The following is a 25,071-nucleotide window of genomic DNA, read 5'->3' as shown; positions in this document are numbered from 1 at the left end:
CGTGCAAAGAAATTCTCTTGGAATGAAAAGTGCTGCAGCAGCCGATTAAGTTGCTTCACCCGCTACTTGTGATTGAATGGACGCCGCTCGTCTCTGCAGCGTCTCCTGTGCAGCCGGCAGTGCAGTTTTTGCTTTGTATCATTGTATAATGGAAAGTTCTGCAACTTTCTGATATAATTTCTTTCAATCCCTCTTTATTTTTGAGAGATCTACTACCTATTGGTGCAGTGTCCTGGCCCAGTCCTGCATTATGACGAGTGGTTACAATGTTTTTTGCCTCCGAACCAATACAGTATTGCAAATTGTCTAGACTTGATGCATTGTAACACAGGAAATTGACAGCAGGCAGATCTCAATCTAGAGACATTCCAAGGAAAAGGCTAGTAGAGAGTCGCAGAAGATTTTTCATTATACAATAATTACGTTTAATTTACAGAAATTGCGTTAAATAAACAGTCATTACGGTCTCTTCCCTAATCTTTCTGTATGTGTCTCTTCCTCTGGGAGTCATGTGGACTGGTAACGAGGGTCATTAGCCAATCTTTCCAACTTCAGGGGGATATTGATTTGCCTGTTGAAATTTTGTGGTCTTGGTGTTGGAGGAGACTTACACCCTGCTTGAATGCAGGGGGCATCCCTGACACAGAATTCAACAGGTTGGTCTTTGGCAGTGGCTTTTCTCCTCTCACATGCGTGTCTTGGGGTGGTGATGGCGGTCTCTTCTTTATGGGCCCCTTCACACTGGACACTTGTGCAGCATTTTATCTTGTCACTTATGAAATGCCAGACCTGACCTAAGAGTGTGGAGCTCGTGGCCGGTCGCTCTGCACATTTACGTTTTCTAGCTGCAGCACGCTATAGTCCTGGTTTGTGCCGTCTCTCACTCCCAACATTACTCTTCATTACTGCCAGAATGCCTATGACCTATTCCTCTTATTGATGCACGTATAGACGGTGTGATTGATTTCCAGTAAATTTTCCATCCTATCCTATTTGGATCCACTTTTTTTTTTAAGCAAATCAGGAAGTTGCTTAAATGGGATTTCAAACTTTGGAGACTTTATATGTATGAAAATGATAAAATCGTAATTTTTCGCTGCCAGTCTTTGTTGACTTGCGTCAGTCGTCACGTTACCTCTACAGCACATGACTGCTGCTGCCAATCACTGGGCTTCACAGACGAAGACTGGCTGTATCGGCAGGGGGTAGGTATTGATGATCTTTGTACTTTCTTACACATTGAGCCTATGGACAATTAAAGATTGAAATTCGATTTGACCATTAAGCTGCGGTCTCTTGCGATATCGGAATAGTTGCTGCAGCTGAAGGGTTGGTGGCAGAGATCTCTGCAGCACATCTGCTATTCTGAACGTCCCCTATAGGTTTTGTATACCGAGGCAGTCTGCTCCATCCCTGTCACCCGCCTGATAGCTGGTCATTGGGTTGTGGAGGATTCAGAGCCCCATGACCAGTGGGTCCATCCACAGAATACAAGTCGCTGTGTGTGGTCTATAGAGAAGCAGATACCGACTGTCCTATAATAGTCGAGGTCACTTACAGCGGCTGAAAGTTCTATTCGCAGGAGATCTTCTGATAATAGACTCTCTTTAGGCAATTGCTTTTCTTGTCGGTGTTGTGATGAATAATCCAGGTGGGAGGTTTTGGACAGCGCTGCAGTGACTGCGAGCTGCCGCCTCTCATGCGTTCTCGCTGGTTTGGTGTCGACGTTATGTTTTGAGCTGCGGATTTTGGGGCGCTCTCTTTGATTGAAATAACAATCAATGTTCGGTGTATTTAAGATAAGGAATTGGTCGGCTGCCCAGCCATGATGACGCCAAGATCCGTTACTTTTCCTATTTCTCTTTCTCATTACTGCAGGTTTTATACTCTCGTTACTAAGGTAATGGTTGTGACACGGGTTGTGCGTCTTCATTACGGCTCGTCGTGATCGTTTAGCCTCATTCCAGGTCACACTTGTTTGTTGCATACGACTCTGGGGGAAAAAAAAAAAAGCAAAGGCAACCTTCGCCATCGGAGAAGGGGTTAAAGGACCTACGTTCGCTCTTGTTAGACATTCTGCACCTCATAGATTTTGGGGACAATTTACAATTAGGATCACTTTTTGCGCTTACATTTTGTTGCAACATTCATTAAAAAATATTTTTGGGGGGTGCATGGTTTTCCATAAATTTATCACAAGATCATTAAACTAATAAGTAACAGTGTAAAATATTATTCTCATAATAACTGTACCCACAGTTTTAAAACAAAATAAGAGGAATGATCCAGCAATTGGACGTGGATGAATAAAAAATTAGTCTTTATTATTCCATAATTAAAATATCAATCCATATACAGTTATATGAAAAAGTTTGGGCACCCCTATTAATCTTAAGCTTAATGTTTTGTAAAAATTTTTTTTTTTTGCAACAGCTATTTCAGTTTCATATATCTAATAACTGTTGGACACAGTAATGTTTCTGCCTTGAAATGAGGTTTATTGTACTAACCGAAAATGTGCAATCTGCATTCAAACAAAATTTGACAGGTGCATAAGTATGGGCACCCTTATCATATTCTTGTTTTAAATAATCCTACCTACTTTTTACTGACTTACTAAAGCACTTTTTTTGTTTTGTAACCTCATTGAGCTTTGAACTTCATAGCCAGGTGTATGCAATAATGAGAAAAGCTACTTAAAGTGGCCACTTGCAAGTTGTTCTCCTGTTTGAATCTCCTCTGAAGAATGGCATCATGGGCTCCTCAAAACAACTGTCAAATGATCTGAAAACAAAGATTATTCAACATACTGTAGTTGTTCAGGGGGAGGATACAAAAAGCTGTCTCAGAGATTTAACCTGTCAATTTCCACTGTGAGGAACATAGTAAGGAAATGGAAGAACACAGGTACAGTTCTTGTTAAGGCCAGAAGTGGCAGGCCAAGAAAAACATCAGAAAGGCAGAGAAGAAGAATGGTGAGATCAGTCAAGGACAATTCTCAGACCACCTGCAGAGAGCTGCAGCATCAACTTGCTGCAGATGGTGTCACTTTGCACAAGGAGAAGCTGTATGGGAGAGTGATGCGAAAGAAGCCGTTTCTGCAAGCACGCCACAAACCGAGTTGGCTGAGGTATGCAAAAGCACATATGGAGAAGCCAATTTCTTTTTGGAAGAAGGTCCTGTGGACTGATGAAACCAAGATTGAGTTGTTTGGTCATACAAAAAGGCACTATGCATGGCGGCAAAATAACACAGCATTCCAAGCAAAACACTTGTTACCCACAGTAAAATTTGGTGGAGGTTCCATCATGCTTTGGGCTTTGTGGCTTTGTGGCCAATGCCGACACCGGGAATCTTGTTAAAGTTGAGGGACGCATGGATTCCTCTCAGTATCGGCAGATTCTTGACAATAATGTTCATGAATCAGTGACAAAGTTGAAGTTACGCAGGGGATGGATTTTTCAGCAAGACAATGATCCAAAACACCGCTCCAAATCTACTCAGGCATTCATGCAGAGGAACAATTACACTGTTTTGGAATGGCCATCCCAGTCCCCAGACCTGAATATCATTGAACATCTGTGGGATCATTTGAAGAGGGCTGTCCATGCTCGGCGACCATCAAACTTAACTGAACTGGAATTGTTTTGTAAAGAGCAATGGTCAAAAATACCTTCATCCAGGAACTCATTAAAAGCTACAGGAAGCGACTAGAGGCTGTTATTTTTGCAAAAGGAGGATCTACTAAATATTAATGTACAATAAACCTCATTTCAAGGCAGAAACATTACTGTGTCCTACAGTTATTAGATATATGAAACTGAAATAGCTGTTGCAGAAAAACCAATTTTTATAAAACATTAAGCTTAAGATTAATAGGGGTGCCCAAACTTTTTCATATAACTGTATGTCAATTGTCGAGCACAGCCACTGTGTACAGAGCTACATGTTTTGACGTAAGTCTTTTTCAAGATCTTGAAAGACTTATTTCAAAACGTATAGATCTGTACACCGTGGCTGTGCTCGACAATTGACATATATGGATTGATATTTTAAATATGGAATAATAAAGACTAATTTTTTATTCATCCACGCCCTATTGCTGGATCATTCCTCTTTTTTTCGTTTACTGCTACATTGGACTGCTCCAGATCCGTGCAAGGCGGTGGCTGATATATTGGAATCATCAAAAGGCTTGGTAAGCTAACTGTATTTGTTTTGTCACATTTTTTAAAAAACTTTCAATTCATAAATTTGCAGAAATTCCTCAGCCAAAATAAAAGGGATGTAAGGTGCATATGATCAGAGAAATATTGCAAAAACCTGTCCTGGACCAATCACAAGTCTGGTGGACTTGGTAAGGCATGTTCACACAGTGCTTTTTTTTTTTTGCACATTGTCACATGGGTATAAAAACACAGCAAATATGCTGAAATAATTGTCATGCCGTGTTTAAAATAAAAAAAAAAAAGTCCCTTCAGTTGAAGAAAAAACACTTAATTATTTTTTTCTGCTGCTGTAAAATGCTTGTTTTTTTCCCACACGGTAAAGCACAAGAAAAAGGCTGCATGTAAATAAGTCCTTAGTTTTTTACTTTCAGCAATACTATGAGCTAAGCGCAGCACGAATCTGATCCACTGTAAGGTCGTGTGCACACTATCTGGAAGTGGCAGCGCTTTGGATACAGAGCATGTCCGCTGCCGTCTATTGAACGCAGGTGAGTCCTCTGTGCTCAATGAACTCTGTGGATTCGCCGCGTCCAATACATTCTGTGGGTGAAATGTCTCTTGCGGAGACTCGTGTCTCCCCAAGAGAAATTTACATACTATGGTCTGGAAAGACGCGCCGCATCTCTGTCTCCACAGGTTGAGCCGCGAGTGTCTCTGGACACATAAGGGGCACAGGAGTTCTTGAAATCCCAACCACTATCCTGTAACATGTGGACGCTGCAGGTTTGATGCTGTGAAGTATGCAGCGTCCCACCCGTAGCGATTACTGATCGTGTGCACATGGCCTTGCATACGTCAGCTGTGTGAGCGGGGTTATGGATGCAGCTGTTGAATACATACATCGTGGGTATCTTTTTAGAGGTGGTCACCAGGTCACGTGGGGCTGTTGTGACAGCCTGGCTTTCCAGTATAGCGCATGGAGGCCAGCGGTGGCAGATAGCCTGCCCCTGGGGCACTCTTGAGGGTCACATGTATAATCATGTTCCTTCATATGCAGTCTTTGCTGATAACCAGTGCAGGCTGGTCTCATTATTAGGGGTTTTCTCTCTGTTATCAGTTTTTGTTTTTTGTGCTGTTGTCACCATCAGGTGTCAGCAATTTTTTACATAAACTTCCCTTCCCTTTCAGCTTTTCCCTTAGTCACCTTGTCCCAGGAACATGTCATTGCGTTTTGGGTGTGGGTTTCCAAATGAGTTTAGTGTTAGAAGCAGGAGGAGCACAGAACATGAGCTGTACAGGCCCCGTCCGGGGGTGACGCTGCCGCTGGTCGTTCAGGTGTGTTCTCCTCTGCAGGACCTGCTGAGATGTGAGGGTGCGATGTAGCAGAGGGCAGCGGGGTGAATATAAAGGACCCGTCCCAGGGAGGAGACGCTACGGCTGATTATTCAGGTGTGTTCTCCTCTGCAGGACCTGCTGAGATGTGAGGGTGCGATGTAGCAGAGGGCAGCGGGGTGAATATAAAGGACCCGTCCCAGGGAGACGCCACCGCGGATTATTCAGGTGGGTTCTCCTCTGTAGGACCTATGGAGATGTGAGGGTGCGATGTGGCAGAGGGCAGCAGGGTAAATATAAAGGACCTGTCCTGGGGAGACGCTGCCGCTGGTCGTTCAGATGGGTTCTCCTCTGTAGGACCTACAGAGATGTGAGGGTGTGATGTGGCAGAGGGCAGCGGGGTAAATGTACAGGACCTGTCCCGGGGAGACGCTACGGCTGATTATTCAGGTGGGTTCTCCTCTGTAGGACCTACGGAGATGTGAGGGTGCGATGTGGCAGAGGGCAGCGAGGTAAATATAAAGGACCCGTCCCAGGGAGACGCTACGGCTGTTTATTCAGGTGGGTTGTCCGCTGCATCACTGGCTGGCATATGAGGGTGCGATGTGGCAGAGGGCAGCAGGGTAGTTGTATACGACCTGTATCGGGAGACCCCACTAATCATTCAGGTGCATTCTTTACGGCAGCACCTGCTGAGACGTGAGGGTGCAATGTTGCAGTGGGGTAAATGTACAGGACCTGTCCCTGGAGACGCCGCTGATTGTTCAGATGTATCGTCCCCATCTGTATTGATCATGTATTTCCTCCCTCAGATTAGACACCACCTACAAGAGAACTGGAATGGAGATATTTGGGTACAGATGGGGTTAGGTTCCAGAAAGGATGGAGCTAGGAGCCCTGCAAGTTTGCAGCGCCTCCATGAATGGATGATATGAGATGTCCAAAGAGCCGGAATCGGCAACCTTCAGCACTCGAGCTGGTGTTGCACTACAACTCCCAGCATGCTGGCTGTCAGGTCATGCTTACAGTTAAGGTTTAGTAGTTGAAGATGAGGACCCTGTGGTCAGTCCAGCAGCCCCACTATCAGCCACTGGTCATCCGTGCTCTGAAGTCAGTGTCGTCCATGTGGGCGCTCCAGAGCGGGGAAGCAGCGGTATAGATTGGGGTCCCCCCCTCTATTGAGCTGTAAACCTACTCTAGTCTGGCACTGATGATGGGGGGCGGATTATCAGATTTTCTCCTTGTCTTGATATTGCACGTTGTGTCCGGGATCTGTGCTGCTTATTGGACGCATTGCTCTGGAGATCTGATCACATCTCCTTATTCTCTGCAGATTGTGTTTTTCGTTCCTGCTGCGGGGTGCAGTCTGGTTTTCCTGGATTTTGGGCAGCAGCCTGGTGCCCGGCTCTGACAGCTCAGCTCCTTAGTGTTTCTCGCCGTCTGTGTCAGTGGGTGGAGGTCACCGGGATAATTGCTATCTCTCACAGCACAGTAATTCCTGCAGGAAAATCCCATCTGGCAGGTCGGCTTCACCCTCTGTGCGTAAATCCTGGTACCTTTTAATTAGTGGCTTCCTCTTCAGGCAGAGACACGTAGATCTGTCAGGCTATGTGCACACGCTGCGGAATGGGGAGCAGAATTTTCTGCACAAAATCCGCATCTCCTGGCAGAAACCGCAGGTGCAGATTTGCTGTGGATTTTGTGCGGGTTTTTATGCAGAATTGATGCGGATTTTGTGCGGATTTTCCACAGTTATTACCACTGCGGATTTCTATAATGGAAGGGTGCAGAAACGCTGCAGATCCGCACAAAAGAAGTGACATGCACTTCTTTTAAATCCGCAGCGATTCCGCGTGGATTTTTCCGCACAGCTTTTTTTTTTTCTCCATTGATTTACATTGTACTGTAAATCACAGTGCGGTTCTGCAGCGTTTCTGCACGGAAAAATCCGCTGTGGATCTGCACTAAATCCGCATCGTGTGCACATAGCCTTACACTTCCAGCCCGCACTCAGCCACGTGAGCTGCACGGACAGTCCAGGATCTGGCCCATCAGTGATGACGGCTGTTGGGGACCCCACATGGTACCCTGGCCCCATTCAATGCGGCACACCCACTAATGCAGCCGTGTTGAGCATGCGCCTCCTGGTTCATGACTAGATGTAAGACTGACCCAGGCAGAGCGGAAAAGCATGCTGGGAGTTGTAGCCTTACATTCACTTTAGTGTCACAGATTGAAGACCACCACAGCGTCCGCATCCCCATTTCCGTCTTGGCACAGAGGTCTGGCCGACACTCGCTCTGCTCTGACACCACAACTCCCAGCATTTCCTTCCTGCTGCCTCTGGCTCGTGATCAGGAGCATACTGGTGCATGAATACAATGTGAAAACTGACAACCAAGGCAGCAATGGTGTATACAGCCCCGTACTACAACACAGGGTTTGTAAAGTGTGACAGCCCCTTTCACACATGTAATTTCCCCTCCCGGATAACGTTTCCAAAAAAGAAAAGCCTCTAAATGATTTTACTAGTGTTTCCTTTAAAGGGAACCTGTCACCTGAATTTGGCGGGACCAGTTTTGGGTCATATGGGCGGGGTTTTTGGGTGTTTGATTCACCCTTTCCTTACCCACTGGCTGCATGCTGGCCGCAATATTGGATTGAAGTTCATTCTATGTCCCCCGGAGTACATGCCAGCGCAAGGCAATGCCCTGCGCTGGCGTGTACTCCAGAGGACAGAGAATGAACTTCAATCCAATATTGCGGCCAGCATGCAGCCAGCGGGTAAGGAAAGGGTGAATCAAACACCCGAAAACCCTGCCCATATGACCCAAAACTGGTCCCGCCAAATTCAGGTGACAGGTTCCCTTTAAGTCGGCAGCGTTCAGTCTCCGGCTGCTGCGTCCTCTGTGCATTAGTCATTACAGGTAAGATCATTGTCGTCTTACGCACAGAAATTTTTGGCATCTACCGGTAATTGATTATTGAATCTTTGTGTTCCATCGATTATCGGGGCAGGAGATAGTCTGTGACGTTTCTTCTGCGTTCCTCAATCTCTGCAGTATGAGATCATCTCTCTGCCTCCAGCTCATTGCATAATCCTCTAAAGATGAGCAGGAAAGGGGAATGACCAGATCCGTAACTATCCCGTGCCCCCCCACAGCTTCAGTACAAGCAGCCATGTCACCTGTAATTACCCCCGAAACAGTTATCTATTATATCCATCAACTCAAGTCACAGTACTGATCCTGCGTTACCTCCTGTATTATACCCCAGAGCTGCACTCACTATTCTGCTGGTGCAGTCACTGTGTACACATACATTACATTATTGATCCTGAGTTACATCCTGTATTATACTCCAGAGCTGCACTCACTATTCTGCTGGTGCAGTCACTGTGTACATACATTACATTACTGATCCTGAGTTACATCCTGTATTATACTCCAGAGCTGCACTCACTATTCTGCTGGTGCAGTCACTGTGTACATACATTACATTACTGATCCTGAGTTAAAGGGACTCTGTCACCTGAATTTGGAGGGAACAATTTTCAGCCATGGAGGCGGGGTTTTCGGGTGTTCGATTCACCCTTTCCTTACCCGCTGGCTGCAATATTGGATTGAAGTTCATTCTCTGTCCTCCGTAGTACATGCGTGCACAAGGCAATCTTGCCTTACGCAGGCGTGTACTATGGAGGACAGAGAATGAACTTCAATCCAATATTGCAGCCAGCATGCAGCCAGCGGGTAAGGAAAGGGTGAATCAAACACCCGAAAACCCCGCCTCCATGGCTGAAAATTGTTCCCTCCAAATTCAGGTGACAGAGTCCCTTTAAATCCTGTATTATACCCCAGAGCTGCACTCACTATTCTGCAGGTGCAGTCACTGTGTACATACATTACTTTACTGATCCTGAGTTACATCCTGTATTATACCCCAGAGCTGCACTCACTATTTTGCTGGTGCAGTCACTGTGTACGTACATTACTGATCCTGAGTTACATCCTGCATTATACTCCAGAGCTGCACTCACTATTCTGCTGGTGCAGACACTGTGTACATGCCTTACATTACTGATCCTGAGTTACATCCTGTATTATACTCCAGAGCTGCACTCACTATTCTGCTGGTGCAGACACTGTGTACATGCCTTACATTACTGATCCTGAGTTACATCCTGTATTATACTCCAGAGCTGCACTCACTATTCTGCTGGTGCAGTCACTGTGTACTTACATTACATTACTGATCCTGAGTTACATCCTATATTATACTCCAGAGCTGCACTCACTATTCTGCTGGTGCAGACACTGTGTACATGCCTTACATTACTGATCCTGAGTTACGTCCTGTATTATACTCCAGAGCTGCACTCACTATTCTGCTGGTGCAGTCACTGTGTACTTACATTACATTACTGATCCTGAGTTACATCCTGCATTATACTCCAGAGCTGCACAGCTCATCAAAAATATCTGCCTGCATTCACCACTTCGGGACCTTCGGTGGTTGAGTCTCTTGTGTTGTAAATGGGTGATTTATGTTTTTTTTTTTTTTTTATTAGATCAGTGCAGCGTGCCAGTGATGAGTGTTGCATTGTGGCGCTTCAACGTTGATCTGTCAACGGATTTTACAATAAAAGCTTAATACATTGATAAATAGATCTCAGACTTAATATTACTGGAGTAATTACTTTGAAAATCGCTGACCAGCTGTATAATTTTGATATTAAGGTGATAATTCTATGCATCCTCCTCTTGCTCGGCTCATAAAATATTTGGTTTAATATTAAAAAAGAAAAACTTTCCATAATGGGTTATTCAGCCATTGTGACATGGATTGTAAGTGCACCAGTGTCATCTGGTCTAAGATCTATTTAATAATCTATACTTGTTGTAATAGATGCGGGTCCCATCTCTGAGACTGTCCCTTATCTGTCGCTCTCGTCTGATGGTGCAGTCGTTCGCTGCACCTTGTGGGAACATATATAATACTGAATGTATAGTGGATGGAAGGGACTGGCATGTCGGGAGCGAGACTGCAGGACCAGACTGCCGCCGAGACATATTGTTTTGCTGGAGACAATGAACAGCTTTTTTGTGTATTTTTTGTGATCAGTTGTGAATAATCGGCCGATGATATTTGCAGTTCAGTAGTCACCGTTTTCTCGGCGGATATGACCGTCATCGCTCGCTCACCTCAGTCTTTGGATACTTTGTGGTTTCTTCTGCTTATTCAGTAATTTTGTTTTGATTTTTTTTTTTTTTGTATTTTGTAGATAAATGGTATGAAAATGGTGGACGAGCCGATGGATGAAGGGGAATCCTTATTACCTTATGTGAGTGGTACAACCCCGGCTCATATGCCTCATTACCTTACGTCGTTGTCTCAGTGGAGTATTCCCCATTCCAGCCAGGACAGTTATGGCGGCTCCAGCTCTCCGACCTGGAAAATCTTCGTGACTAGACTCCATTCAATGCTACATTTCTTTGTGGGGGAGTCACATGGTTATTTCCACAGCAATCGGAGCTAATCGTGGGGGGTCCTACGGTGATCTGCCAACTTCTAGCAGTAGCCCTTTAATTCTGATACACTGTTATTAGACTTTGATTCACCACAATTCCATTATCTGTGCTTGCTTCAAGTGAATAGAAACAGGTTCATGAACTTTCGTGTGTGGCACCATTTGCATAATGTTGCCAAAATATTAACCTTTTAAATGGGTATTCCCATCTCCAAGATCCTATTATTATTAATTATTATTATAGCGCCATTTATTCCATGGCGTGTTACATGTGAGGAGGGGTATACATAATAAGTACAATAATCTTAAATAATAGTCACAACTGGTACAGGAGGAGAGAGGACCCTGCCCGCGAGGGCTCACAATCTACAAGGGATGGGTGAGGATACAGTAGGTGAGGATAGAGCTGGTCGTTTTAGGTTTGTCGGAAGAGGTAGGTCTTCAGGTTCTATTTGAAGGTTTTGATGGTAGGAGAGAATCTGATATGTTGTGGTAGAGAGTTCCAGAGTAGGGGTGATGCACGGGAGAAATCTTGTATGCGATTGTGGGAAGAGGAGATAAGAGGGTAGTAGAGAAGGAGATCTTGTGAGGATCGGAGGTTGCTGGCAGGTAAGTACCGGGAGACGAGGTCACAGATATATGGAGGACACGGGTTGTGGATGGCTTTGTTTGCCATGTTTAGGGTATTGAACTGGAGTCTTTGGGTAATGGGGAGCCCGTGAAGGGATTGACAAAGGGGAGAGGCCTGGGATTAGCGGGGGGACAGGTGTATTAGTCGGGCAGCAGATAAATTGGAGGGGTGCGAGAGTGTTAGAGGGGAGGCCACAGAGCAGGAGGTTGCAGTAGTAAAGGTGGGAGATGATGAGGGCATAGTCTAGGGTTTCTGCAGATTCTTGGTTTAGGAATGTACGGATCTGGGAAATATTTTTGAGTTGAAGTCGGCAGGAAGTGGAAAGGGCTTGAATATGTGTTTGAAGGAGAGATCAGTGTCGAGGATTACCCCAAGGCAGTGAGCTTGTTGGACTGGGGAGAGTAAGCAGCAATTTACTTTAATGGATAGGTCCGTTGGGGGGGTCAAGTGAGATGGGGGAAAGATGATGAATTCTGTTTTGTCCTTATTAAGTTTTCAAAATCTAGCGAAGGATTAAACAGCAGACAGACATTGAGGGATTCTGGTTAGTAGGGTGGTGTTATCTGATCCAGAGATGTAGATCTGTGTAGATTCGCTCCTCACTGTACCAGTTGTGACTTGTATTGTAAGCCGTGAGATTCTATGAGCTGTCCCAGGCCAAAGGTGTAAATGGAGAAGAGCAGGGGCCCTAGGACTGAACCTTGCGGGACTCCGACAGATAGGAGGCGAGGTGGTGGTGTGTGAGTGGTAGACGCTGAATGTCCGGTCTGTTAGGTATGACGAGATCCAGGATAGGGCCAAGTATGTGATGCCAAGAGATGAGGGTCTGTAGTAATAGGGAATGGTCCACTGTGGCAGAGGACAGAGTAGTGTCACTTGGCTTTGGCGGTTAGTAGGTCATTGGTTAGTTTAGTCAGCGCAGTTTCAGTGGATAGATGTGTTCGGAAGCCAGATTGTAAGTGGTTGCAGAGGTAGCAGGAAGAGAGATGGGAGAACAGTTCATGATGGACGTGTTTTTCCAGTAGTTTTGAGGCATAGGGAAGAAGTGATATGGAGCGATGGCTAGATACACAGGATGGGTCAAGAGAGGGCTTTTTGAGGATGGGTTTGATTCAGGCATGTTTGAAGCACGAGGGGAACAAAAACAGTTGTTAGTGACAGGTTGAAAAGATGGGTTAGGGTTGCGATGATGACAGTGGTGAGGTGTGGGATGGGATCAGGTCAAGTGCACAAGTGGTGAGTGGAAGGTGATCCTCTGTTATGGTGGAGTAGTTGGTTTTGGAGTAGGTGGCTGAGGAGTTAGAAAGAGAAGTTGTGGGGGTGTAGGCAAAAGCTTACTCTGATGTTATCAATCTGCTTGAAGAATGAGGCAAAGTCTTCAGCTAAGATGAGTGGAGAGGGAGGAGATAATTGAAAGTGTTGAATAGCTGTTTCGGGTTGTGAGACAGGGAGGATATGATAGATTAGAAGTAGGTTTGTTTTGCTCTAGCGAGTGTGACCTTGAAAGTAGTAAGGGACTGTTTGAATGCGATAAAGTGCTCGTTGGAGTGGGATCTTTTCCATCTCTGCTCAGCAACCCTAGAAGCCCGCTTCAGTACTTTGGTCAGGCTGGTGTGCCAGGGTTATCTGTTGATTTTACGAGCTTTAATATTTGTGAGGGGTGAGACAAATTTCAGTATGTAGAGGAACAGTTCTGAGAAGGAGGTGAGATGGATGGGGAGGATGGAGGGAGAGATGACCAGTCATTACTAGGTGTAGGAATTAGTGGGGTTAGTAGAAAGTGAAGGATTATAGGGGGAGAGTGAAAGCAAATGGAAACATTGTTTACAGTGACTGTATCCAGTTACCTTCAGTTCCAATTCTGGATTAAAGGGAACCTGTCACCCCCAAAATCGAAGTTGAGCTAAGCCCACCAGCATCAGGGGCTTATCTACAGCATTCTGTAATGCTGTAGATAAGCCCCCGATGTAACCTGAAAGATGAGAAAAAGAGGTTAGATTATACTCACCCAAGGGCGTTCCCGCTGCGGTCCGGTGCGATGGGTGCCGTGGTCCGGTCCGGGGCCTCCCATCTTCTTACGATGACGTCCTCTTCTGGTCTTCACGCCGCGGCTCCGGCGCAGGCGTACTTTATCTCCCTGTTGAGCGCAGAGCAAAGTATTGCAGTGCGCAGGCGCTGAGCCTCTTTGACCTTTCCCGGCGCCTGTGCACTGCAGTACTTTGCTCTGCCCTCAACAGGGAGATACAGTACGCCTGCGCCGGAGCCGCAGCCTGAAGACCAGAAGAGGATGTCATCGTAAGAAGATGGGAGGCCCCGGACCAGACCGGGACCGCCCCTGGGTGAGTATAATCTAACCTTTTTCTCATCTTTCAGGATACATCGGGGACTTATCTACAGCATTACAGAATGCATTGCAGAATGCTGTAGATAAGTCCCTGATGACGGTGGGCTTAGCTTAGCTTCCATTTTGGGGGTGACGGGTTCCCTTTAATTCACTGCTCCACACTTCTATGATGCACTTATATGGTGCGATCTGCTGACTGACGTCTTTCCAGACATACGGTTTGCAATATACTTGCTAGAAACGCATTCAGGTGTGGAGCTGAGGGGAGAGGTTTAAGCTCAACTTGGTCAGATAATTACGTTTGGACCAGATGCAGGATGATCAAGGCAAAGTAAACAAGGTCATAAATAACATTGGTGGTATAGAAGGGGTTAGTTGAAGAGCATACCAAGTGATTGCAATGAGCAGAGGTAGGGAAAGCCATTGTGGAAAGCTGGATGGCGTGCCAAGTGATCCTATCCCAATATGTAGTAGGTGTAATAATAATAATTGCAAATACCTCCAGAAATGTAGTATAGTTCTAATGATTAGCTATGTTGCTTACCTCATGTGCAGGGCATTGCAGTAGCTTAGGTATCCATGGGTTACGACCACTTGACAGTAGTGAGTTAGTGGTTGTAACCATGGAAAACTAAGCTACTGCAATGCCTTCACATGGGGCAAGCGACAAAGTGAATCAGAAGAACTATACTACATTTCTAATTGGAGGTATTTGCTAATATTATTACACCTACTACATATTGGGATAGGATCTTGGATGTGAGAATATCCCTTTAATGACAAAACTTTTGGTTTGTTTTTTTGTTGTGTTTTCATTTTTTAGCTGCCCTTTTTTTTTTTTATATTCCCCCAACAGCCATAATTTTATAGTTTTTCTATAGACATCGCTGTATGAGGTTTTGTTTTTCACAGGAGGAGTTGTCATTTTTTTTTAAAGGCATCATCTGCTTTTTCATATAATGTGCTAAAAAAATTGGCTTTTTTTTTTTTAGTGCTGAGAAATGGTAAAAACCTCCAAAACACTGCAACTCTGCATTTTTTTCAGCTGTTAGGATGTTCACTGTCCAGTTTGAATGACCCGGAATCATGATTTTTCAGGTCGGACTAATTACAGCGATACAATGTGACGTTTTTTTTCTATTTGTGTTATTTTAGTGGCTTAAAAAAATTATCAACTTTTGTTTAGAAAAAATAGTAATTTAGTTTGAGGCTATTTTCTGAGACCCATGATGGTTCTTATTTTTCTGGCATTGGGGTTCTGTGACTGCTCGTGTTTTCCGCACTTAACTTGAGTTTTTAATGATCCCATTTTCAGGTAAATAAGGCTACTTTCACACTAGCGTCGGGCTCGACCCGTCGCAGTGCGTCGGGCCGAGGTTACCGACGCTAGCGTTCTCTGCGCCGCACAACGGGGGCAGCGGATGCATTTTTCCAGCGCATCCGCTGCCCCATTGTGAGGTGCGGGGAGGTGGGGGCGGAGTTCCGGCCGCGCATGCGCAGTCGGAAAAAGCGGACCTTCGGCAGCGAAAAACGTTACATGTAATGTTTTTTGCTCCCGGCGGACCGCCACAACACGGCGCAACCGTCGCACAACGGTTGCGACGTGTGTCAATGCGTCGCAAATGCGTCGCTAATGTTAGTCAATGGGAAAAAAACGCATCCTGCAAGCACATTTGCAGGATGCGTTTTTTTGCCAAAACGACGCATTGCGACGTATTGAAAAAAACGCTAGTGTGAAAGTAGCCTAAGACGTTTTGATTCAGTTTTACACCAATTTTAATATTGATTTTTACAACGTGATTAATTTATTTAATATTTTGATTGGACGTTTACAGATGTGGTAAATATAATTTGGCCTGCACTCTAAATTTAGATCGGGGTGCTGGTGAGACAGACCGTAAGGTCTAGCATCAGTATTATTGAAATCCACCGCACTCCCTGTGTGGAATATCTTAGAAACAAAAGAATTTTTTGAAATTTGCTAATTTATTCAAGTGAAAAACAGAAAATCAAATGTGACAGATCAAATAGTAGGCAGTATAAGCGACTGAGTGATTTGACGTTTCGACCCTCCCGGGTCTTACTCTAAAGTCGCACTTAATCCAGGATTTATGAGTGGCTCTTGTGGTAGTGAGGATGTTATCCCTGTAGTGTCAAGGGGCAGGTACAGTCTTTTTGATACCAAGTATGGCCTGATAGTTGATTTCTCTCTGAGTATGACCTTGCTGAGGAATAGCAGCGGTGCATCAGCGTCTTGCTGCTGTTTGCATACGCGATTCAAATGGAAAGTTGGTATGTCACTGGAGACAACCTTTCTTGCAGGTGCCTTCCCACAGGACGCAGGAGCGCTATCCCCCATCCACTAAGGGTACTAAGCCTACATGTCCACCAGCAAGACGCAATTGCGCCGCTGTTACCCCACTACAAGGCTTTATCCAGAACTGGCAAATCCATTAAACCACATACAACTTACCAGCAATTTAAGGCTGATACATTGGCACCTGCAAGAAAGGTTGTCTCCAGTGACAAATCAACTATCAGGCCATACTTGGTATCAAAAAGACTGTACCTGCCCCTTGACACTACAGGGATAACATCCTCACTACCACAAGAGCCACTCATAAATCCTGGATTAAGTGCGACTTTAGAGTAAGACCCGGGAGGGTCGAAACGTCAAATCACTCAGTCGCTTATACTGCCTACTATTTGATCTGTCACATTTGATTTTCTGTTTTTCACTTGAATAAATTAGCAAATTTCAAAAAATTCTTTTGTTTCTAAGATATTCCACACAGGGAGTGCGGTGGATTTCAATAATACAGATGTGGTAATACCGAATATGCTTATTTCTTTTCTTTTTTTTTTTTTAATTGGAGAGATTAAAATTATTTTTTTCTTAAATGTTTTTTTTTTTTCCTCTAAGCTCCCCCTATGTATGTATTCTATAGTTCTAATCACGGTCTCCTATGAAGCCCCGCCTGGCCTGTGTCTGGGCTTCACTGGAGTACCAACATGGCAGCCGTGGGTTCTTTAGGAGCCCCTGCCTGCCATGGCCACACATCCACACCCTGCAGTGATGTCAGATCGGGTGGAGGGTTAAATTGATTCTCTGACCGGTCTCCATCTCGTGTTAATGGTCGGTAGAGATGCGCGAGATGTTGATGATCGGTCCAGCTGTGAATCGACACATTCCTTATAAATTATGTAATTCAGACAATGGCTTCTGTCTTCCCAGGACGAAGGAAACGTCAAAGAGATTCCCATCACGCACCATGTGAAGGAGGGATGCGAGAAGGCCGACCCCGCACAGTTCGAGCTGCTGAAGGTCCTGGGACAGGGGTCTTTTGGAAAGGTAAGCCCCTTCTAATGATCACTAACCGCGCCTGCAGTTCTGGCCATTCTTATATATTCCAGGGTCCGCGTAGGAGGGAAGAGACCCTGTAATTCTGCTCATGTTTCCATTGTGACTGCTTCCCTTTGTGTGCTAACATTATGGGGTCTGTATAGAGGGTGGTCCCTCGTCTGGTCCACACAGACCGGACATGTCCTGCTCAGCTTCTATGGGAGGTCTCACAATGCATCACTCTGATGGCAGCGATGTAGGCGATGGCGGTCCTGAGAGTCCTGAACACAGCAGCCGGCAGGTAATCGCATCATTTATGCTTTCTTTTCTTCCTTTTTAGGTTTTCCTTGTGCGGAAGATGGTGGGACCGGACGCTGAGCAGCTGTATGCAATGAAAGTGTTAAAAAAGGCATCTTTGAAAGGTGAGAGATGAAGAACGGGACCAATATGTGACACCCCGTGACTGAGATCTGGCACAGAGTGTCCGGTCTTGCGGCAGGGTTATCACAGTGGTTCATGCAGTTTGATAAATCTAAGGGCTTGTTCACACCTTGCGGTTTACCGCAGTTCTTCTGCACGTTTTTGCTGCATAAAAAAAGCAGCGTTTTCGGGTTTGCGCACACGTACAGTATTTGCAACTAATTCCTCTGCTGCAAATACTGCTGGAAAAACTCTGCGGAAGATACACGCCTTTTTACCCTTCGCCACGACAGCACCCCACATGGGGGAGAGAAGGATCCGCCCATAGGAACAGGAAACCTACAGAATAAAAGGAGGCGGTCCCCTCTCCTCCTCAGTTTAGGTTTCCTGTTCCTATAGGAATCCCTGCTTACCTACAGATGAAGAGGATCCCTGAGCCATGCACCCGCCTGCGTCGGTGTCTGTGGGAACGGCAGGGGCTGCGGTTCCAGAAGCAGCGGCGGGGGAGCCGCTGCTTGCAGCCTCCCCCCTCGTCTGGCCAACCATCCGTGGTCCGGGTCCGGTCACCGTGGGTCCGCCTGCCTCCATGAGGACGCGCGCGCTGCAGCGGCCGGCTTAATACCTCTGGCCGCTGCATGGTGAGTGAGAGCGGCGCTTCTAACCCGGAAGTCGCCGGAGCACTTCCGGGTTGGTCCGGGGAGGCAGGAGATTCGGTGCCAAATTTAAAAAGCGGCGCTGGCGTCGGACCGGTGTGTGTGAGATGGCTTCACCGGCCGACGAAGCGCACCTGCCCGCAGCAGAGCAGCGTTCTCCCAGCAAGGAGAGGAGCGCTAGGGGAGCAGCACTAAAAGCGGTGGTCGACCTCCAGAGAGATCTACCACCAAACAAAAGGATCACCTGCCAAAAAATCCGCCTCCAGAACCGGTACCTGTCAGCTTCACTGGGTGAGTTTTAAAAATGCCTCTTCCTATATGCTGATATATGTCCCCCTGTATCCCCTTCCTCTAGGCTAAGAAAAGGGTGCACAAGTCCAAGCACAAGGAATGTGCCTTATGTGCGCAGCCCCTCCCGGATTCTTATACTAAGAGGTTATGCTCAGAGTGTATCATACAGACCTTGCGGCAGGAGAATATAATGACTCCATCTGATGTCAGAGCCATAGTCCGGGAGGAGATGCAGGGGTTGGCGCATACAAGTAGCACCAGTACCCGCCAACCAAGCAGGTCCCGATCCCCAGCAAGTTCAGAGTCAGAGGAGGTACACAAATCCTCGGACGAGTCTGGATCCCAGCCACGTTCATCCGAAAATGAAGGGGGGCTTTGTCTACCTAACAGCAGTGTAGACAATTTAGTAAGATCTGTCAGGAGCACAATGGGGTGCCCAGACGAGAAAGGGAAGAAAACAGCTCAAGATATTATGTTTGCGGGGTTAGGACAGAAAAAATGTAGATCCTTCCCCGTCATACCCTCTATTAAGGAGATTATCAAAAAAGAATGGGATAAGCAAAATTCGAGAGGTTTTCTACCATCATCCTCTAAAAGACGCTATCCCTTCAGCGACAAAGAGCTGATTTCCTGGGCAAAGGTGCCAAAGGTTGATGCCGCAGTAGCTTCCACATCCAAGCAAGCAGTCTTGCCAGTGGAGGATTCGGGGGTCCTGACAGACCCGTTAGACCGTAAAGCAGAAGCCTTACTAAAAAGATCGTGGGAGACTAACACGGGGGCATTCAGGCCAGCTATCTCTAGTACCTGCACTGCAAGGTCGCTACTAGTGTGGATGGAACAGCTGGAGGAAAAATTAGAGGTAGAACTTCGAGAGAAACAATCTTACCGAAAATCCCTCTAATTAAAGAAGCAGTAGCATTCCTGGCAGATGCCTCTGTGGATTCGCTACGCCTAGCAGCCAGGTCAGCCGGCCTAGTAAACACAGCCCGGCGAGCACTCTGGTTAAAAAACTGGAAAGGGGATGCACAGGCAAAAGCAAAACTTTGGGCGATCCCCTGCCAGGGTGAGTTCCTCTTTGGAAAAACATTGGACAAACTCCTAAATAAAGCAGGAGAAAGAAAGAAAGGCTTCCCTAACCAGTCTCTTCCATCTTACAGGAGAGCCTTCAGGAGACGCCCCTTTACCAGAAACAAATCGTATGAACAAAAGGAGCGATGGGAGGCCAAGGATCCAAAACAAAAAGGTGCTTTGTTTACCGGATCATATAATCCAAAGCGTAACAAATACCGCTAATCATGAAGTGGGTGGAAGATTAAAATTTTTCTTTCCCCAATGGGAACAAATAACATCTATCCAATGGATTCTGGACATTGTGCAGTACGGCCTAAAGCTGGAGTTTGATCGAATCCCTTGGGATTCTTTTATTGTAACATCACCAAAAGGACGGGAACAACAAAGGGCTCTGGAATCAGAGATCCTATCTCTTCTATCTAAAAAAGTCCTAATAGAGGTTCCCCAGGATCAAGAAGGAAGAGGGTTCTATTCCCCTTTATTCTTGATCAATAAACCAGATGGTTCATTTAGAACCATCATAAATCTCAAAAAACTAAATTCCTTTTTGCGTAATCATACCTTCAAAATGGAATCCATTAGTTCTACCATTAAACTCTTATTTCCTAGGTGTGTCATGGCCGGCATAGACCTAAAAGATGCCTATTATCATCTTCCTATACATGCCGAACATCAGCAGTACCTAAGGGTAGCAGTCATCTTGGCGGGACAGGTTCGTCACTTTCAGTATGTAGCAATGCCATTTGGGCTTTCTATGGCTCCTCGCATCTTCACTAAAGTGATATCAGAAGTAATGGCTCATCTACGCCAACGGGACACTTTGATAATACCCTATCTAGATGATTTTCTAGTAGTAGGAAACTCTATACTTCAGTGTAAAGTTAGGTTATCTAATACGATCTCGTCCCTACAGGAGTTAGGTTGGATCGTCAACTTCGAAAAGTCCAGGCTGAATCCAGAATCCATTCAAACATTTCTAGGAATCCAGCTAGACTCCGTAAGTCAGAAATGCTTCCTCCCACAGTCAAAAAAGCTGACTATACAATCTAAAGTGTCAGAGGCAATGCACAGCCCCCAAATGACACTAAGGAGAGCGATGTCCTTACTGGGGTCATTATCATCATGTATCCCAGCTGTGCCGGTGGCTCAATTTCATACCCGTCAATTACAGTATGAAGTATTGTCGGCTCAAAGGAAAGAAGGACATCTGGAAAGTAAGCTAACTCTTTCCAAAGATGTCGTAGAATCCCTATCCTGGTGGCTAGATATGGAGCACCCTTCAAAGGGTGTACCATGGATAATAGACCCTTCTAAGATAATTACTACCTACGCCAGCCCTACTGGCTGGGGTGCACATATGGAAGATAGTCTGGCCCAAGATACTTGGGACCACGCAGAATTAGCATGTTCTTCCAATTGGAAAGAATTGAGAGCGGTAGGAAATGCCTTAAATCATTTTCTTCCACAGATTCAAGGAGCACATGTAAGAGTTTTCTCGGACAACTCCACCGCAGTGGCATATGTGAACCGTCAGGGGGGTACACGGTCGGGGAGTCTGATGACTATAGCGGCAGACATCTTCCAGCTAGCAGAGACTCATCTTGCATCCCTAACAGCTCTACACGTCAGAGGAGTAGAGAACATCAAAGCAGACTACCTCAGTCGAAACATGTTACGCCAAGGGGAATGGACCTTAAACAAAGCAATATTCAAAATGATAACAAAAACATGGGGTATGCCACAGATAGACTTGTTTGCCACAAGAGACAACCGGCAGGTAAAAAGGTTCGCTTCCCTGAACTTCATGGATCACCCAGATATGTTGGACTCTCTCCACCATCCTTGGAAGTTCAAACTGGCATACGCCTTTCCTCCGATGTCTCTGATTCCACTAGTGATCAGAAAAATCAGGAGGGAACAAGCAACAGTAATCCTCATTGCACCGTTCTGGCCGAGAAGACCATGGTTCTCTTGTCTCCAGACCATGTGTCTATGCGACCCATGGATTCTTCCATCAGACAAGGAGCTGCTGTCCCAAGGCCCCTTTTTCCACCCGCAAGTGAAAGGTCTTCACTTGACGGCGTGGAATTTGAGAGGCAACTATTAAGTTCAAGAGGGTTCTCAGTAGAGCTAGTAAACACCCTTTTATTGAGCAGAAAAAGATCTACCACCCTAATATATAGTAGGGTATGGAATAAATTTTTAGATTTTTACACGGTACCGTTCACTAAGCAAGTTCCGGTCACACCTATTCTAGAGTTCTTGCAAAAAGGCCGAGAGTTAGGGTTATCAGTAAATACCTTAAGAGTTCAGGTCTCGGCATTAGGAGACCTATATGGATGTAATATAGCAGCCAATAGGTGGATCTCCAGATTTATAAAGTCTTGTGAACGTAGTAAACCGGTCCATATTCCCCGTCTACCTCCGTGGGATTTAAATCTAGTACTGGAGGCCTTAACCAGCTCCCCTTTTGAGCCACTAGATTCCATACCTTTAAATGTCCTATAAAGTAGCCCTATTGGTAGCCCTAACCTCAGCTAGAAGGGTTAGTGACATCCAGGCCCTATCAGTAGACCCACCCTTCTTACTGATATTTCATGATCGGATAGTCCTAAAACCAGACCCCTCATACCTCCCTAAGGTGGCATCCACCTACCACAGATCACAGGAGATATTTCTCCCTTCCTTTTTTGATTCACCTGTAACTCCAGAACAACATAAGTTTCACACCTTAGATGTCAGAAGAGCCATCCTGACTTATATAGAAAGGTCTCAGACATGGAGGCAGAGTAGGGCTCTGTTTGTCTCCTTTCAGGGCCACAAGAAAGGACATGGGGTCACAAGAGCTACCATATCTCGGTGGATCAGAGAGGCTATCTGCTTGGCCTATACGTCAAAAGGCGAGATTCCTCCAGTGGGTATAAAAGCGCATTCAACACGAGCCATGGCTTCCTCCTGGGCGGAACAAGCAGATGTACAGATCCATTTAATATGTAAGGCCGCAACCTGGTCTACACCTTCTACCTTTTACAACCATTATAGGCTCAATCTATCTACATCTTCTGATCTGACTTTTGGTAGAGCTGTTCTTAGTACAGTAATCCCACCCAAATAATGACTCTCTGGAAATCTCTCATGTGGGGTGCTGTCGTGGCGAAGGGTAAAAAGCCGGATTACTTACCTGTAATGCTCTTTTAATGAGTCCACGACAGCACCCATTTACTACCCTCCCTAATTATGCACAGTTTCTTTCTTTTAAGCTCACAAATAATGGTTGTATAGAGTTTAAGAAATTTATGTTGCTGAATAAGAATTAATACTAAAGCTTTGCGGTTCCCTTTTTATACTCTGTAAACTAAACTGAGGAGGAGAGGGGACCGCCTCCTTTTATTCTTTATGTTTCCTGTTCCTATGGGCGGATCCCTCTCTCTCCCATGCGGGGTGCTGTCGTGGACTCATTAAAAGAGCATTACCGGTAAGTAATCCGGCTTTTTTTTTTTTTCCCCCATTGAATTGAATGGGTGAAAAATGATGCAAAAACACTGAAATAATTGATGCTGCAGATTTATAAAAACATTTTGCAGGTTCTAATCCCCAAAGTAAAAATAAACGGTGTGTACAGGAGGGGTCAGAAATCTCATTCACACGGCGTAGATGAAAGAAAGCTACAGAAACGCAACCTATGAACAAGCCCTGATGGCACCAATAAAGGGATCGAGACCTCCTGAGTGTCGTCACGCTGCTTATTTATTGCTTTCAGATTTGAACCATTGAAGTGTTCTTTTCTAGTGTGCCGCGGGTCGGCTCCTTCAGAGCTTTTGAAAAATTTTTCACACGTTCAAATGAATGGGAAAAGAAAGCGTCAAAATTGTGCAGAGTTTTCCATCCTCCATAAAGGTTTTTGGTGGTGAAAAAAAACAGCTATTAAAAAGCATCTTTTCAATATAACACGAGGCTGTCTAGTCTAAGTTCACACCATGGAGTAGTTGGCTTACTGTGTCAGAAGTGTGGTCCACGTCATGATAGATCGTTTTCGTTCTTCCCTCCCCGCAAAAGTTTCCACAATTCTGACATGGCTTTAATGATCTCTAATGTTATTACACTGGAGGATACGGGAGATTAGATTGTGAGCTCCAGCTGTCAGGGATAATGAGGGTGATACACTGTGAGCTCCTAGTGTCGGGGACGGTGAGGGTAATACACTGTGAGCTCCTGGTGTCGGGGATGATGAGGGTGATACACTGTGAGCTCCTGGTGTCGGGGATGATGAGGGTAATACACTGTGAGCTCTTGGTGTCGGGGATGATGAGGGTGATACACTGTGAGCTCCTGTTGTCGGGGATGATGAGGGTGATACACTGTGAGCTCCTAGTGTCGGGGACGATGAGGGTAATACACTGTGAGCTCCTGGTGTCGGGGATGATGAGGGTGATACACTGAGCTCCTGGTGTCGGGGATGATGAGGGTAATACACTGTGAGCTCCTGGTGTTGCAGATGAGGGTGATACACTGAGCTCCTGGTGTCGGGGATGATGACGAGGGTGATACACTGTGAGCTCTTGGTGTCGAGGATGATGAGGGTGATACATTGTGAGCTCCTGGTGTCGGGGATGATGAGGGTGATACATTGTGAGCTCCTGGTGTCGGGGATGATTGGTGTCTGCGATGATGAGGGTAATACACTGTAAGCTCTTGGTGTCGGGGATGATGAGGGTGATACACTGAGCTCCTGGTGTCGGGATGATGAGGGTGATACATTGTGAGCTCCTGGTGTCGGGGATGATGAGGGTGATACATTGTGAGCTCCTGGTGTCGGGGGTGATTGGTGTCTGCGATGATGAGGGTAACACACTGTGAGCTCTTGGTGTCGGGGATGATGAGGGTGATACACTGAGCTCCTGGTGTCGGGATGATGAGGGTGATACACTGTGAGCTCCTGGTGTCGGGGATGATGAGGGTGATACACTGTGAGCTCCTGGTGTCGGGGATGATAAGGGTGATACACTGAGCTCCTGTTGTCGGCGATGATGAGAATGATAATATTGTGAGACATAGAGATTAGATTGTAAGCTGCGGGGTTCAGGGATTCTGACTTATATGCTTTTATATTTATTTTTCTTCTCTTTTCCACTTCCAGTAAGAGACAGAGTCCGTACAAAGATGGAGCGCGACATCCTGGTGGAGGTGAACCATCCATTTATTGTCAAGTTGCACTATGGTAGGTGTCGGGCGGGAATGAATTACCTGATCACAGTGGCCGCTATATGATGCGGTGTGACCAGGCGCTCGG

The 25,071-nt window shown here is 45.8% G+C and overlaps 1 protein-coding gene across 4 annotated transcripts in view; it reads left to right on the top strand.

Annotated features, from left to right (window-relative positions):
- Nucleotides 1–25,071, top strand: part of RPS6KA6 (ribosomal protein S6 kinase A6) — a 65,863-nt gene that overhangs the window by 3,057 nt on the left and 37,735 nt on the right. For all 4 annotated transcript variants that reach the window (XM_077286456.1, XM_077286459.1, XM_077286458.1 and 1 more), the window contains exons 2-5: nt 10,783–10,842; nt 17,239–17,355; nt 17,687–17,768; nt 24,919–24,999. In XM_077286456.1, the coding sequence (XP_077142571.1) occupies nt 10,783–10,842; nt 17,239–17,355; nt 17,687–17,768; nt 24,919–24,999 (340 nt within the window). The remainder of the gene's footprint in view (nt 1–10,782; nt 10,843–17,238; nt 17,356–17,686; nt 17,769–24,918; nt 25,000–25,071) is intronic.

The sequence above is a fragment of the Ranitomeya variabilis genome, chromosome 2 (assembly GCF_051348905.1).
Source record: "Ranitomeya variabilis isolate aRanVar5 chromosome 2, aRanVar5.hap1, whole genome shotgun sequence".
Lineage (NCBI taxonomy): Eukaryota > Metazoa > Chordata > Amphibia > Anura > Dendrobatidae > Ranitomeya > Ranitomeya variabilis.
The sequence above is the reverse complement of the archived record's forward strand: the minus strand, read 5'-3'. Positions and strand labels throughout refer to the sequence as shown.